Below are 14,287 nucleotides of genomic sequence, written 5' to 3'. Positions count from 1 at the left end.
TCTTAAGTAGGTGACTTTGTAAACTCTGACAAGCTTACGGCTAAAATGTCACCTGCAAATACTCTAGTGTACAAAATTGCAGCATCTTCTTTCTTTCTTTTAGTATCATGTGAAGAGTTGCTCCTGGAAACATCAGGAACAACTAGATCAGTTCCCTGGGAAGTGAGGGTCGCAGATCAGCGAGATTCCTTGGCTTGTGACCATTAGAGATGCAACAGATGGTTGTAGCTTGTCAGGAATTTACTTTTGTTCTCTTAGAGAAATGTAGTCTTCAAAGTCAGATATCCCATAGTATGAACTACTTCCTTTTATGTCACTGAATTGCCATTTTCACCCTGAGAATAGAAATTGTGTTGGGATGAGACCATTTTACCTGTGACAGAAGGGCTGTAGTGGTTCTCACCTTGACGGTCGAAGTCTAATTCAGTCAGTGATGGGCAGATACTCTGGGAGATTCTGTCAGTGTGTGGTTTGCTTCTTGCATCTTGCAACAGAAGAACCATTGGTACCTTTGGTAACGTGAAGGACCGTGTTTTGCAGTTTGTCTTGTTCTGTCTCCCCAGGTGACACGTTGTTACAGGCCATGGACTTGCTACCCCTGCTGATCCAGACAGTAGAAAAAGCAGCATCTCAAAGTACTCAGATTCCCATGGTAACGGAAGGGGTTGCTGCAGCTTTGCTGATCTGCAGGCTGTCTGTCATTGAGGGACAAACTGGTAAGATGACAGAACATCTTGCAGAGTCCAATATGAGCAGCTTCTGAGGAATAACTTTTTTTTTTTTTTTGACTGCATGCATGAAATGCCATTCCTTAATTGGTGCATTGCTTCTGCATGGAGAATCACTGCCTTTCCTAAACCAGGGAAGGCTGTGTTCTGGTCTCTTGGTGATGTCAGTGGTGAATGTCTGCAGCCTTGCAAATTGCAGCATCCATTCACTTGGGGCAGCATTTCTCTTTCTGACAGAAGGTTCACACAGACCTTACATGCTGGGACACGAATGAAGCTTTGAAAGTGTTACTTGCTTGCCATTTTGTACAAACTATCTTTGGAAAACAGCAGGACCAGATCTGAGCATATTGCAAGAACTATCTGAATTCATTCATCTGCCAGGATATAAAATCCAGATGTGTTCTGTGTATCGAACGATGGACATCAACTTCCTCCTTTTCTTTTTTAGAAAGGCTTATCGTATGAAAGGTTAAGGTGCAGCAGATTTTATATTTCACAGGCATGCTGTAGAGAAATATCTATTTTTTTCAGCAGGTGTTTTTTAGACTGTTTATAGTTCTGAATGAGAAATGAGAAGCTTTAAGCTGAAGGCAAGCGAAGCTAGAAATAGCTGCAGTAATGTCAGGAGAAAAAAACAGCTGTATTTTGTGTCCCCTGGTAAGCTCTTGTTTGGTAAGGCCTTAATAGACATCTGTTCTTTCCTACCAGAGTCTAAGCTGAGTGGCTTCTGGCAGCTGATCCTGGATGAGAAAAAACAAATTTTTACCTCTGAGAAGTTCCTGCAGTCTGCTTCAGAGGAAGGTAAATTGTCAGGTATTATGTATCCAGCTACTGTTTAATTCTATGAGCTGGTACTTAGGAGAGCTACCTTTGTAGTTAGCTCTTCTCTAAGCCTCAGAAACTTTACCATGTTAGCTCCAAAAATTAAAGCTGTTATTGTGGGAGTAAGCACTGTCATGATTTGTTATTGGTTAACAGTGAGCAGAAATATCCAGCTAATGTGTTGAGCATCCTGAGCTACTTGATGCCTTGAATGTAGAAAGTCACCTGTGCCTTACTTAGGATGCATTATAACCTACCCTGCATTCCAGGGCTTTCTGTTCCTTCTCTTATGATATGATTGAATATTGATATACAAACCAAAGGGCTAATGATAGTGGAAGCTCAATTGATGGTATGAGATCAAATACCAAGGCTACAGTTCACATAGCATTATGCACTTTTCTATGAGTTCATTACACATTTTATTGTCACTGAAGGCGTTGCAGCAGTGCTTAGGAATTAACAGTACTGACGCAGTGAGCAGGATGGTTATTATTTGGTTTGCTCTGTTATTTACACAAAAGTAGACACTCACTGGTCAGTGAAATTCTGCAGGAATGAAGCCAACTGCATTTCTGTTAGCTCACAGTTCTGTTTCTGGTCTTGTCAGATCTGAGCTGGACTTATCTCTAGCTTCACTGAGAAAGGCTTATGTAGAGGCTCGTTTTGGACAGTTATCTGAATGTGTCCTGCTGTTTGTTCATTCTCAGGCTAAAAAAAAAATAAATCTGCTTCCTTATGACATGACTTACTGCTTTAAATGTTTGTTTGTTCCCCAGCCATGTGCACTGTGCTGCAGCTGACCGAGCGCCTCCTCCTGGACCACGCACAGCGGCTCCCCGAGAGTAAAATCCAGTACGTAGAGTGCACTTACTGCTACTGATCTGTGTCTGATTCCTGGAAGTTAATGCAGGTGGTGGAGAGGGAGGGCCTGGGACTTTGCACGGAATGCTGAATGCTTGGTGCTTCTGTTGCTAGACCTGTTTGTTGCTCCGTTTTCAGGCAGTATCACCGTGCCCTTGTTGCAGTGCTGCTGAGTCGGACCTGGCATGTTCGAAGGCAGGCCCATCAGACAGTTAGGAAGCTTTTGTCCTCTCTGGGGGGGTACAAACTGGCCTACGGGCTCTTAGAGGAGCTAAAAGTGGTTCTCAGCTCTCATAAGGTGAGTAGTCAAGAAGCCTCGTTCCTTCTTAGCTGTTTGTATGCTGCTGCTGGTCAGCTCTCTACCCTAGGTTTGCTGTTAGCATTGAAATACAACGTGCTAGGAAAATGGTTCAGTTCCAACTTTGTTAAAAAAAAAAAAGAAAAGAAAAGAAAAAGAAAAACATTGTGTGATACCACTGAACAAGGTAGCACACCTTGCACCCTGCTAAATAGACTAAGTTGCATTAATTAGGTACTAAAAATTTAAGTTGAGGGAGGGAAGGAAGATTTAGGTTGGATGTCAGGGGGAAGCTCTTTACTATGAGAGTGGTGAGGTGTTGGAACAGCTGCCCACAGAGGTTGTGGATGCCCCATCCCTGGAGATGTTCAAGGCCAGATTGGATGGGGCCCTGGGCAGTCTGGTCTGGTATTAAATGGGGAGGTTGGTGGCCCTGCCCTTGGCAGGGGGATTGGAGATTTGTGATCCTTGAGGTCCTTTCCAACCCTGGCCATTCTGTGACTAGACTTAATGAAGTCTTGTGTTACAGATACTGCTTGAATAAAGTGTTTCTGAAGGATACTGAGTACAAGTAGACAGCAGAATTTGAACATATTCTAGCCAACTGTTCAACCTTTTCCAAAGTTCTGTTAGCTAAAAGTACTAGTTTTAGTTCTATTTTACTCCAGTATGCCAAATCTAGGATAGTCTCCATTCTTATTCCTTCCATCACTGTCAGCACTTTGCTTCCTTCCACTGTTGTCCTTTCTTTTCTTTGAAAACTGAAGGATTGCATTTTCAGAATGAGCTAAATTTTGTTGTTATGTATGGTTTCACTCTAGGAAAGTTTGCTCAGGAAGGCTTGCTGTGATGTTAATGATGAATTGTCTGCTAGGTTATGCCTCAGGAGGTCCTGGTGATGGAGTCGGGCGAGCTGTCGGAGCAAGGAAAGACTTATATTCCTCCCCGTGTCCTTCATGAGGCACTGTGTGTCATCTCAAGTGTAGCTAGGCAGGATGTGGATTCCATTGAGACAGAAAAGCTGGCTCTGGAGATGCTGCTGGTGAGCCATCATCCATCTCTGGGTAAGTGAAGGGATAAGATTGCTGTCGTGGGTGATATACCTTGTTTTGTTTCATTTTCAATCCTGCCTTTTTGTTCAGTTGTATTTGCAATCTGCTTTGTATTTATTATATTTGCTTGTTCTTCATGCTAGTGGCAGTACAGCCAGGTCTTTGGCCAGCCCTCCTTGTCAAGATGAAGATAGATCCCAAAGACTTTATTACCAAACACCTGAATGACATATTACCCAGACTCACTGCCTACGCTCCAGACAACCAGGTGAACTTCTGCTTTTCCACCGTTAGCATGAGGATGTGTTTTTGAACAAAGTAATTTTTTAGTGGAGTTAAGTACCAACTGGCCTGTAAGGAAGGAGGTCTGCCTGTGAGTTAGGGAAAAGGCAGTTCCAAAGAGAAGGTCTCCAGTGTAAAAACTACTGGGATTTAAGGTGGAAGAATGTGCTAAGTAGAACTCTAAATAAATCAATGGTACCTACTGGATGAGGTATTAAAACTTGAAGGATGTTGCTATCAAGGAATATGACATTGCCTGCTTCATCTGAACACACTCTTAAAACAATGTCAAAGAATACTTATTACATGGTTTTTATCTCTTTGTTTTCTTGGTAGTCATCTATGAATGCAGTGGGATCTCTCTCTCTGCTCTCACCTGGTAGAGTGCTCCCCCAGCTCATCAGCACCATCTCAGCATCAATGCAGAATCCAGCTCTGTGTCAGGTTACTCGAGAGGAATTTGCCATCATGAAGACACCGGAGGGAGAACTGTATGATAAGTCTATAATACAGAGGTAGGACTTCTATAATTTCTCTTCTCTGTGAACATGGAGATTGATTCCTTCTGGCATCTAGCTTATGGGCGAATGGATTTGTCAGCTGCTCTCTTTCTGGACAGGAGTTCCTATATTTCTATGCCTGAATCTTAATTCAGAGCAGTCCTGATTCATCTCTGAACTTCTTTTCTCAGTGCTCAACAGGATAGTATGAAAAAGGCTAACATGAAGAGGGAGAATAAAGCTTACTCCTTCAAGGAACAAATCATTGAGCTGGAGCTGAAGGAGGTGAGTTGGTGGAAAGCAGGAAGCCATTAGTGATGATTGTGACAACAGGTATCTCATCTGTTTTGTTGCATGGCTTGTGGCATGTGTACAGTGTTGGGAAAGATTATTTGAATTTCTCTTCTCTTGTAACTTATTTGTATCAATTTCTGCTCATTCTGGTGATTTATGAGTGTGCTTACTTGTTGGTAGTACCTGGTTTTACCTCTTCTTCAATGCATTTTGCATATCTGTCTCAGTAAGAGTTGTTAAATAGATGCTTTGGTCTTGTTGACAGCCAGCAGTTGTGTTCAGTCTGGCCAGAGCAGTGTGTGTGTTGGGGGAAGGATTTGATGAAAAGAAGGGAACATACAGGATTGATTGGAGTATTCCTTTTTCAAAGATTGACTTCTTTGTCCTGGGGAGAATGTTGTGTCCACCCACTGTAGGAAGAAGTAGACAGCTCTCTGATGATAGAAAATAATTTTTGATCAGTTGAAAGCTGGGAAGAACTAATGTTATGCTGCCAGTAGAACACTGAAGTATCGCTGACCTCCTGATCTCCATTTGTGTCTTCAGAGTGATATGCTTGGAAAAATATTTTCATACCATTTTAAAAGTAAATTGTGAAAAATAACGTGTCCAACTTGTTCCTTTTTCTCAGTGAGGGTACAGTGTTAAGAGTTCCCAGTTGGTGATGTCCATGATGCACTCTTTGCAGGAGATAAAGAAGAAGAAGGGGATAAAGGATGAGGTGCAACTGACTAGCAAGCAGAAAGAGCTGATGCAGGCACAGCTGGAAAAGGAATCTCAGATAAGAAAACGACTCAAGGAGGTAAATGTTGATGACAGTTTTTTTGCCAGCTCTGCAGCTACCAGAGTAATTTATGGTAGTCATCCACATTGTTTTCCTTACAGCTTGATAATGAACTGGAAACAGCCTTGGGACTGCTGGACACCGTTATCAAGAGAAAACCTCCTGGTCTAACTCAGTACATCCCCAGTCTCGTTGGTTCCTTTTTGCCACTTTTCAGATCGCCTTTGGCTGCTCCAAGAATTAAGGATCCTTTTCTTTCCTTAGCTTCCTGTGTCATGCCTGATCGACTTAAAACCTTTGGTTAGTATTTGCAGTTGCTGTTTAAGGGCGGGGTACCTTATTTTCATAGCAGGGTATTCAAAATCCTTACTCTTATGTGGTGTGGATCATTACCAAGTACCAGGGGAAAAGAAAACAACGGGGAGGTGACTGTAACATCCCAGTGATCCTACTGCTACATAGGTTCTGGTTGAAAGACAAGTTGTCCACTCGGTGCAGCTGATCACACTGGGATTGTGGCTCTTCTGGAGAGCTTGGAAGTTGTGAGCATAGCTGTGATAGCCCTGAAGACAGGACAGGCGATGCTGACTTGGAATCAACAGCTATGGGTGATGATAATGGTGCTGGCAAAGTGGCAAAGGCTAAAGATTTCAGTGGGATATAAGCTGCTCAGTTACTAATGGTGTCTTCTGAATCCAGTGCTCTGGTGTCTGTTACAGTTGCTGCCTTCTCTGCAAGATGTAAGTCAGTGCATGCAGGGCTACTTTCACACCTTTGGGCTGACCCATCCTTGGAGAAGTTTGGAAGCACTGAAATTTCTCGACTGCTGTTGCAAAGCCAAAAGGATTTGCTTCTGGTTAGAGGGAATGCACAGTAGTGTTCATCCAGCAGTAGATGTAACTGCTGTGAAGGAAGATGTCCCCTGTTATCCTCGGGGCTGTGCTTCCTTCTCAGCACCCCTTCTGCAGCCTGGGCTGTTTCCCAGAGATTTGTTGGAGTTCTTCAGTCTGTTTTCCTCAGGACTTTTTTTCTCAAGAAATGTTTGGTTTTAGTCCTCTCATGGCTTTTTTTGTTCTTTCATTCCAGGCACTTTAGTGAGCCATGTGACCCTGCGCCTGATGAAGCCAGAATGTGAACTGGATGAATCGTGGTGTCAAGAAGAGCTTCCTACTGCTCTCAGCAGAGTAGTTAGCTTGCTGCATGCCCACACCATTCCTAGTCGAACTGGCAAAGGAGAGGCAGGTAAAAAATACTGTAGATCTTTCCTCTCCACAATATCTTAGTGAACTGTTTAAGTTTGGGTGGTTATATATTTAATAGGGGAGAGTGCCATTTTATTTTGTCCTTTTAAATTGGATTAAGTCTATTAGTAGACATGAGAAACTGTGCCTTCCTCTTTTTCTGGTGTCAGGAGTAAAAATGATGTTACAAGAACATCAAGTGTAGAAGTGAAATAACTTTTTCTGTAAATGATTCAGACAGAAATAATAGCAGTGAAATTAAAACTCATCTTTGCTGAAGAGTTCTTGCATTTCAACACCACTTGGTGTGATTTAGTGAGACTAAGTGGAAAGATGAAAATAATTGCTTGTTATCTGTGATCTCAGCAGTGAAGTGCCTGTGGCCTCTGCTTCTTTGCTGTGTACTACTGCAGTTCATGAATATTTTATTCTGGCATGGTTGCAGAAGAAAGAGTTCCTTCCTCTCTTGTAACATGAGGGCAAGCACCAATGTTTTTACAGTGCAGGTATAGTGATGTGAGTTAAAAAGAAGCTGTTTGTTTGCTCGTTTTTGATCACGTGGTTAGTTCAAATCCAGATCCAGAATTTGCTTCATGATGAGATGTGTAAATACTTGTATCACTACACAGAAATAGGCAATAGTGCAAAAAGGGTGGGTAAGTCTTGTTTTGGAGGAAGGGATGGCTTAGCCTGTCTTTATAAATACGATGTAATGATAGAGGTGATAAATCCATGCTTTGGAGCTGATTGCTTTCAAGTTTAGTCAGAAACTGCTCTGGTAGGCAATTTATAACATTTTAAGGAAATTTAGGATTCCATTTGCTTCCTTACCCCAGGAGTTCAGTCATCCCCTTACAGTTCTGTTGTCAGCTCTGCAGCTGTGTGACTGTGGCACAGATAATCCTCTCTGCTGGGTAGTAGCAGTTGACCATGCTGAGCACCACTTCAGTGCTAAGCATTTTGCTGATAATTCAGTGTCTCTGCTGTGATGTTTATTTCCATAGTAAGTGCAGATTCATTAACATTTGAATCTGTTTGCTTGCTTATTTCCAGAAAGTAGCACAAGTATTTTCAATGTTCCTCCTCCTGTGTGTATTTCCTAGTGTTTACTGTCTGATTTCCTTGTTTCTATTCATTTTACTTCCTCTGGAGGAGAAAGCAAGTAGGTTTGCTAATACTTTGTTGGACAACTCAAATTCTATTCGCAAATAATATTCCTGAAAGTTCTTAAAACACTTCTGAGTGCAGTCTTACAATGCTGTTCAGTAGGGGTTAGTTCCTTTGGTTACCAACAGACCTCAGAGAAACCAACTGTCTTTGTAATGTTGATGGAAAGAAATATCATTCATTGCTGACACGACAAGATACAATTCAAAGCCATTTCATATTGATCAGAAACAGCTATTATGTGTTAAGAGAACATTTATCTTCTCAGATAAAGCCTTCTCCTGCCTGCTGCATATAGTGGGTCTGTTGCTTAAGCCAAAAAATCTGGCCAATAATTGGAGGGGGAAAAAAAAAAAAGCAAGTAAAAATCCCTCATCTGAGGGTGTTTTTTTTTTTAATCTAAAATATTCATGTCAAGTAGTTGAAAGCTCACAATGTGTTTGGTATTGAAATTTTCTCCCTTGAACTACTTTTGCAGTATCCATGCCCTACATAAGCTGACTAATACTGCAGTGTTGTATCTGCAGTGCTCTTCATCTGCATCTTAGAAATTCATAATGTGCCATGCTCTGACAGCACAGATAGGATGTTGAAAAACCCCTGTTCTCCAGATATCCACTGCTTTAGTTTTAGCAATATATATATATATAAATAATTTCTCCAGCAGAATCACAGAGGTATGCGTTCAAGAATGTATTTGATAATGAACTGTACGTGTATCCAGATGATGAGAGATGTTGAGAGCTTATCTGAAACCAGGAAGAATTATTCGTTCTTCTGTAATGTGGTATTTAGATTTTCCTTAGACTTTTTTGCTTTGAACTAACTGGATTATTGGGATTAGCATTTGTTATGCCCAATAGCCAACTCCCTGTGAGAAGGGAGGATCAAAGTCTGTAACAACAGGAATCCAAAAGTTTTAATATTTTCCAAGGAGAAGAGAATTTGAGCCTTGTACCAGCATTAGAGAAGCCTCATTCTCAGGAATCCGAGTGAAGGCTGGAGGAACAGGTTAGCTGGGTTTGTAGGAAGTGTTTGAGGGGACCGGGGCTGGCAAATGAGCTGTTATTTTGTGACAAAGCAACTTTAACACTGAGTTAGTTAAATTGTGTCGGATCCCTGGGTGAATTCTCTAGCTTAGAATAAAATTGACTTTTTTTTTTAAATTTAGTTGAATTCATCTGAATTCTCAGAGAGTGCACATTCAAACAGTGTAATTTAAATGCTAGATTTTCAGTTTCAATCTTGGTGGATTCAATTTTGTTGCCTCCTCCTCCAAGTACATCTAAGACAGACAAAACCAAAGTTTTGCATGTCTATCTACGTAGTACAGAAGGTTGAAGGTGGCCATATGTGTTCGAATCTACAAAAGTGCACATTTTCATAGAATCTTAGAATGGTTTAGGTTAGAAGGAGCCTTAAAGGTCATTTAGTTCCAACCCCAGTGCCATGGACAGGGTTGCCAACCACTACATCAGGCTGCCAGAACGCTGTCCAGTCTGGCCTTGAAATCTCCAGGCATGGAATCAGTCAGCATTTTGAAATAACGTTGAACAGCTCTGCTTACAGGATTGTTTCTCCTTTTTGCAGGTGCTGCTCCATTATCAGCTCCAGCATTTTCTTTAGTCTTTCCTCTCCTAAAGACTGTTATGACTGAGACATCCCATGACAGTGAAGATAAGGAGGAATTCCTGGTCAAGATTCTGCAGATCCTTACAGTTCATGCTCAGCTGAGATCATCAACAAATGGCCAGGCTGTGCTGGTGGATGAGGTAAGTGAGAGCTGTCAGTTAACAAAGTGAGATTGTTTGATTTCTGGCTGTGTGCATCAACCTGGTTTTTTTATGGTGGTTCTTAAAAAAAGGAGTTCCATATGTGGGTGAAGTGCTCTGGATCACAAGATATAAGGCTTTTCCTTCCCACCTCCTCTTTCAGAATGGCCCAGAGTTGCTGCCCCGAAGGGAAATGCTGCTCCTGCTGACCCGAGTGATAGCAACGGGCTCTCCACGGTTACAGGTGAGTCTCCAGGAGTTCTGCCTCAGCTACATAAGCATCTAACCAAGGGAAATATATCCACCTGACTAAAAAGTCTGAGGATGGTGGTTGATATATATATATTCTTCATCTCCTGTGTTTACAGCATTTTTCTTGGAATAAAATATTTGTAATTTTTTTTTCCTGTAGGTTTTATGCATCAAATGTATTCTTCAGTTTTCCACAGGTGTTGTTTTATTTCTCCTCTAAGGCTTTGCTCAGTCAAAGACAATCAGTAGTTACTCCCCCAAATGACCAGCAGTAAAGTTTATTCTAGGGATGGGAAGACCAGTAGTGACAAAAAGGCCAAGGATTGGATTCAGCTCTTCAGCTCTTGTTGTCATCCTGAAGCCTTGTCACTGTTCTTTCAGAATTTCTTCTCTTGTGATAAAACTCTCATCCCACCCTGCGCATGCTTTGATGAATTGAAAAGAGCGTGGTGGTGGAATCTCTAATACCTACTCATGACATTGCAGGTCTTGGCTTCCAATGCACTGACCTCCGTGTGCACAAGTAGCAGTGGAGAGGAAGGCTGTGCCTATGCAGAACAAGAGGAGATTGATGTGTTACTTCAGGCCCTGCAGTCTCCATGCATGAATGTTCGAGATGCAGCTCTCAGGGTAGGTGGAAAGCATTCGTGGTCACACTGAATTCGTTGGCGTTTGGGAAGTGAGTCTGCTCCAGCTCTGTTGGAGAGGTTGCAGCTGTGCTGAAGGCCAGTGGGCAATGTGTCTGCAGGAGGAGGCAGTAGCTATGGAGCAGTAATGGTCTTAGTAATGCTCCTTGAACGAGATTTACTCTGGATCTGTTCACACCTTTATTTTGTTAATAGCACTGTTACAACAGCTTAACGTTTTCTATTTTGAACTGCATAGAGCTTAGTCGTAGGAGGAATTGCTTTTGCTGTATTGGGCCTGGTGTTTTTGCAAAGCTTCAGGCTCAGTCAGTTCAAAGAAGATAAAAACATAAAACCCAAGTGTACTCTTTTTTTGCTTTGCTGTAAAACAAAGTTCTGCTCAGCTCTCCTGAAGTAGTTTCTCTGTACTTAGAAGCAGAAAAGACTGTAGTCACCAGAGCACAACCTAGTGCCTACTTGTGCCTCTGCACATGGAAAATGGAGCAGTGTTCCTAAGTTGTATGATCTCAGCTATTCTCAATGGAATGTCTTTGATCAGCACTGGCAGTGTGCTGCACGTGTGGACCTGAATTCTGACACTTCTGAGTAAAAAGAGCTTGACTTGGCAAAAGCTTTAAGTGTTCTAAAGCATCTGTTTCTAAAATCAGATATTTACGCTGATTCTCCTGTAAATTAATTCAGGGACTGATGGAGCTACAGATGGTTCTTCCAACCCCAGACAGTGATGAAAAGAATGGATTAAATCTGTTGCGTCGCCTTTGGGTAGTGAAGTTTGATGTGGAAGATGAGATTCAGAAACTGGCGGAGAGGTGAGAGTTTTTTGTGGCTGGTTAAATCTCTCCTTGTGAAGCTTCACAGGCAAGGAGTTTGCCTACAAAGGTGGAGGGCAGCTCTGGGTCAGCCTTATACTGCATGTAGCAGTGGTTTCAGTAGCTGAAAGGTGATTCATCACCTCTGTGTTGCTGCAGGTTGTGGGAGTCCATGGGTCTGGAAGTGCAGCCTGACCTCTGTTCTCTGCTGATCAAAGATGTCATCTACCATGAAGAGGCAGTGCGACAAGCGGGTGCCGAAGCTCTTTCCAAAGCTGTGGCTCAGTATCAAAACCAGGCAGCAGAGGTTATGAATAAACTTACAGAAATTTACCAGGAGAAGCTCTATGTAAGTCTGCTTGTCCCAAAGGGTTGACAGGCCCAAGCTTGTGCTCTATTTTTTATGTTTTAATAATCATTTTTCCTTTGGTCTGCCAGAGGATATGTGAAGCTTTCTGTTGCTGTGTTTGAGTTTGTGATAAACTTTAATGTATCTATCCTCAAGTTACCAGCAAGCAATGGCAGCATTGCACAGTTGGATGATATGCTTTGGGTGATAGAAGATGACTGTGGCATAGAGCCATGAGGGCTGCTCTTGATGCAGAGCTAGCTCTCTGCTTTGCTTTTCTCATGGTATCATATCTCTGCAGTTATTTTCAAAATGGCATAGCAAGTATGCTTTGCAGCATCCTCTGTGTATGTGTCATTGAAAAAGGCATTCTGATGAAATTTTCCTCCTTGCAGAGGCCACCTCCAGTTTTGGATGCCTTGGGACGAGTGATATCTGAATCACCACCTGACCAGTGGGAAGCAAGGTACAGTTATCTTCAGATTTCTCTCAGCACTTCCTGTCCATTCAGATGCAATGTTCCAGATTTGTATTTATACAGTCAGGTGGTCTATAAATACAGGAAAGTTGAAGGAGCAAAATGCATGTTTATTAACTTGCTGTTTTCATAGTTCCTTCTGGTAAAGAATATTTGTGCCTCTGAAGCAGGCTGTGCACACCAAATTGAGGTGCTCTAAGTTCCATTGAAATATTGGATGCTAGCTTCTCTGTGTCCTTTTGGTAAGGGCAGACCTGCCCTATTAGTCTCTCTGAATCTGACTTACCTTACTGGATTCTCACCTCTGTATGGGCAATTGATTGTTTCAAGAGTAGCAAGCATCAGTGATAGCCTTAATGAACTGAACAAATATCCAGTTTGTGTAATTACTTTTTGTCTACTTCTGTGCCCTATACGGATGTAATTGCAGCACATCTTGTTTGCTCTCTTAAATTAATCTCTTTACTGCTGATGTATGCTGCTGTACAGCTGCTGTACTTCAGCAGTAGATGAAGTGATCCTAACATTTGTCTACGTGTTGGCCCAAGTATTTGTAATGCTAAATCAGCATAACAGCCATTATGTGGCTGAAGGGTTGTTGTTCTTTTGGGAACCTGCAGCATGGAGTTATGAAACAAAACGCGTGTTGCTTGGACACTGAAACCTTTTGATTTCATACTGTCTCTCTCTTAATTTCTGTAATGAATTGCTGACAGCAAGAGTGATTGTGACCTCAAGCAAAAGTTTTGGAAGGTCAGTAAGCTCACACAACTCAACATCTTTACAGGTGTGGCATTGCTTTGGCCCTTAACAAGCTCTCAGAGCATCTGGACAGTTCTCAGGTGAAGCCACTCTTTCAGTTTTTTGTGCCAGATGCTCTGAATGATCGCAATCCTGAAGTCAGGAAATGCATGTTAGATGCAGCTCTTTCGACACTCAACACTCACGGCAAAGTAAGTTTGAACACTTCTTTCTCTATCAGTGGGAACAGGTGGAAGGAAAATGTAAATACTGTACTGAAGCCTATACGTAACCTTTTTTTTTTTCTGGGAGTGTGTTGTTGCTTGTAACATCTGAACCTTTCGTATAGCATGGACTTCTTTGTGTTCAACAACGTTCTGGTAGCGACTAGTGTTGACTAAGGCTGTTATTCTTGGTCATTGCTATAAAAATAAATAGGCTTGAATTAACAGGAGTTAATATGGTATATAACTAGAGTAAAAGAAGTGAAATCATATCATAGATCTTTTAATTCTGGGAAGGTGAGATTTCCCTTTCAGGTCTCCTGGGAAGCAAAACTTGAAAGCTTGCTTGGTTGGCTTAATGAAACTGCAAAACAACTGGAAGTGATCTCCATCCTGACTGTCAGCCCTTCTCCAGCAAAGTGTTAAATGAGGGAGGTTTAGGGAATGTAAATTGTTTGGCATGTGGTTTCTTTATATGTGCCAGCCACATATAAAAAGAGTCTTTTGGACAGTGCTCTACATTCCTGCACCTCAGTGTTTGCCCTTTTTTCACTCGTGTCTTACAGCTGCCTTTATGACTTCTTACAGGTGAAGACCAGTGGAGTGCTTTCGTAATATTTGGTCTTCCCCTCTGTTTCTTAAAAAAGTAGTGAGAGGTTTGCTTTACCTTCCTGATCTTTCTTTGGAAATAGAGCAAACAAAAGAGCAGGCTCTGATGTTTAGGCTAGCAGCTCGCCTGGAAACTTGCATTACTTCTGGCAGAACATTGTGCTGATGGGTTTGGGCATCTGATTTTTTAAGAGCTAACTTGTCTCTAGCAGGAAATATTTGTTGTCTGTCAGAATGGCTCAAGATTTTATGTGATGTGACATATTAAATGAACTGTAAATACTGTCTGATTGTTTGGTTTATTGGCTCAGAGAAGAACAAACAAGTCCACTGAGCATAGCAAATCTCATTCTGAGTGGACTCCAGTGGCA

General features: G+C 41.9%; 1 protein-coding gene across 3 annotated transcripts in view; it reads left to right on the top strand.

Moving 5' to 3' along the window:
* The window catches only part of GCN1 (GCN1 activator of EIF2AK4), a 40,570-nt gene that overhangs the window by 8,102 nt on the left and 18,181 nt on the right, over positions 1–14,287 (top strand). For all 3 annotated transcript variants that reach the window (XM_052689859.1, XM_052689858.1, XM_052689860.1), the window contains exons 15-32: positions 564–716; positions 1,440–1,532; positions 2,333–2,408; positions 2,556–2,715; positions 3,590–3,779; positions 3,911–4,035; positions 4,386–4,564; positions 4,741–4,834; positions 5,532–5,645; positions 5,729–5,927; positions 6,714–6,869; positions 9,626–9,807; positions 9,971–10,051; positions 10,546–10,689; positions 11,388–11,515; positions 11,675–11,864; positions 12,260–12,330; positions 13,130–13,295. In XM_052689859.1, coding sequence (XP_052545819.1) covers positions 564–716; positions 1,440–1,532; positions 2,333–2,408; positions 2,556–2,715; positions 3,590–3,779; positions 3,911–4,035; positions 4,386–4,564; positions 4,741–4,834; positions 5,532–5,645; positions 5,729–5,927; positions 6,714–6,869; positions 9,626–9,807; positions 9,971–10,051; positions 10,546–10,689; positions 11,388–11,515; positions 11,675–11,864; positions 12,260–12,330; positions 13,130–13,295 — 2,501 coding nt within the window. The remainder of the gene's footprint in view (positions 1–563; positions 717–1,439; positions 1,533–2,332; positions 2,409–2,555; positions 2,716–3,589; positions 3,780–3,910; positions 4,036–4,385; positions 4,565–4,740; positions 4,835–5,531; positions 5,646–5,728; positions 5,928–6,713; positions 6,870–9,625; positions 9,808–9,970; positions 10,052–10,545; positions 10,690–11,387; positions 11,516–11,674; positions 11,865–12,259; positions 12,331–13,129; positions 13,296–14,287) is intronic.

This window comes from Tympanuchus pallidicinctus, unplaced genomic scaffold (genome assembly GCF_026119805.1).
Source record: "Tympanuchus pallidicinctus isolate F22 unplaced genomic scaffold, pur_lepc_1.0 scaffold25, whole genome shotgun sequence".
NCBI classification, from domain to species: domain Eukaryota; kingdom Metazoa; phylum Chordata; class Aves; order Galliformes; family Phasianidae; genus Tympanuchus; species Tympanuchus pallidicinctus.
Note: the sequence above shows the minus strand (reverse complement) of the source record. Positions and strands in the feature narration are given on the sequence as shown.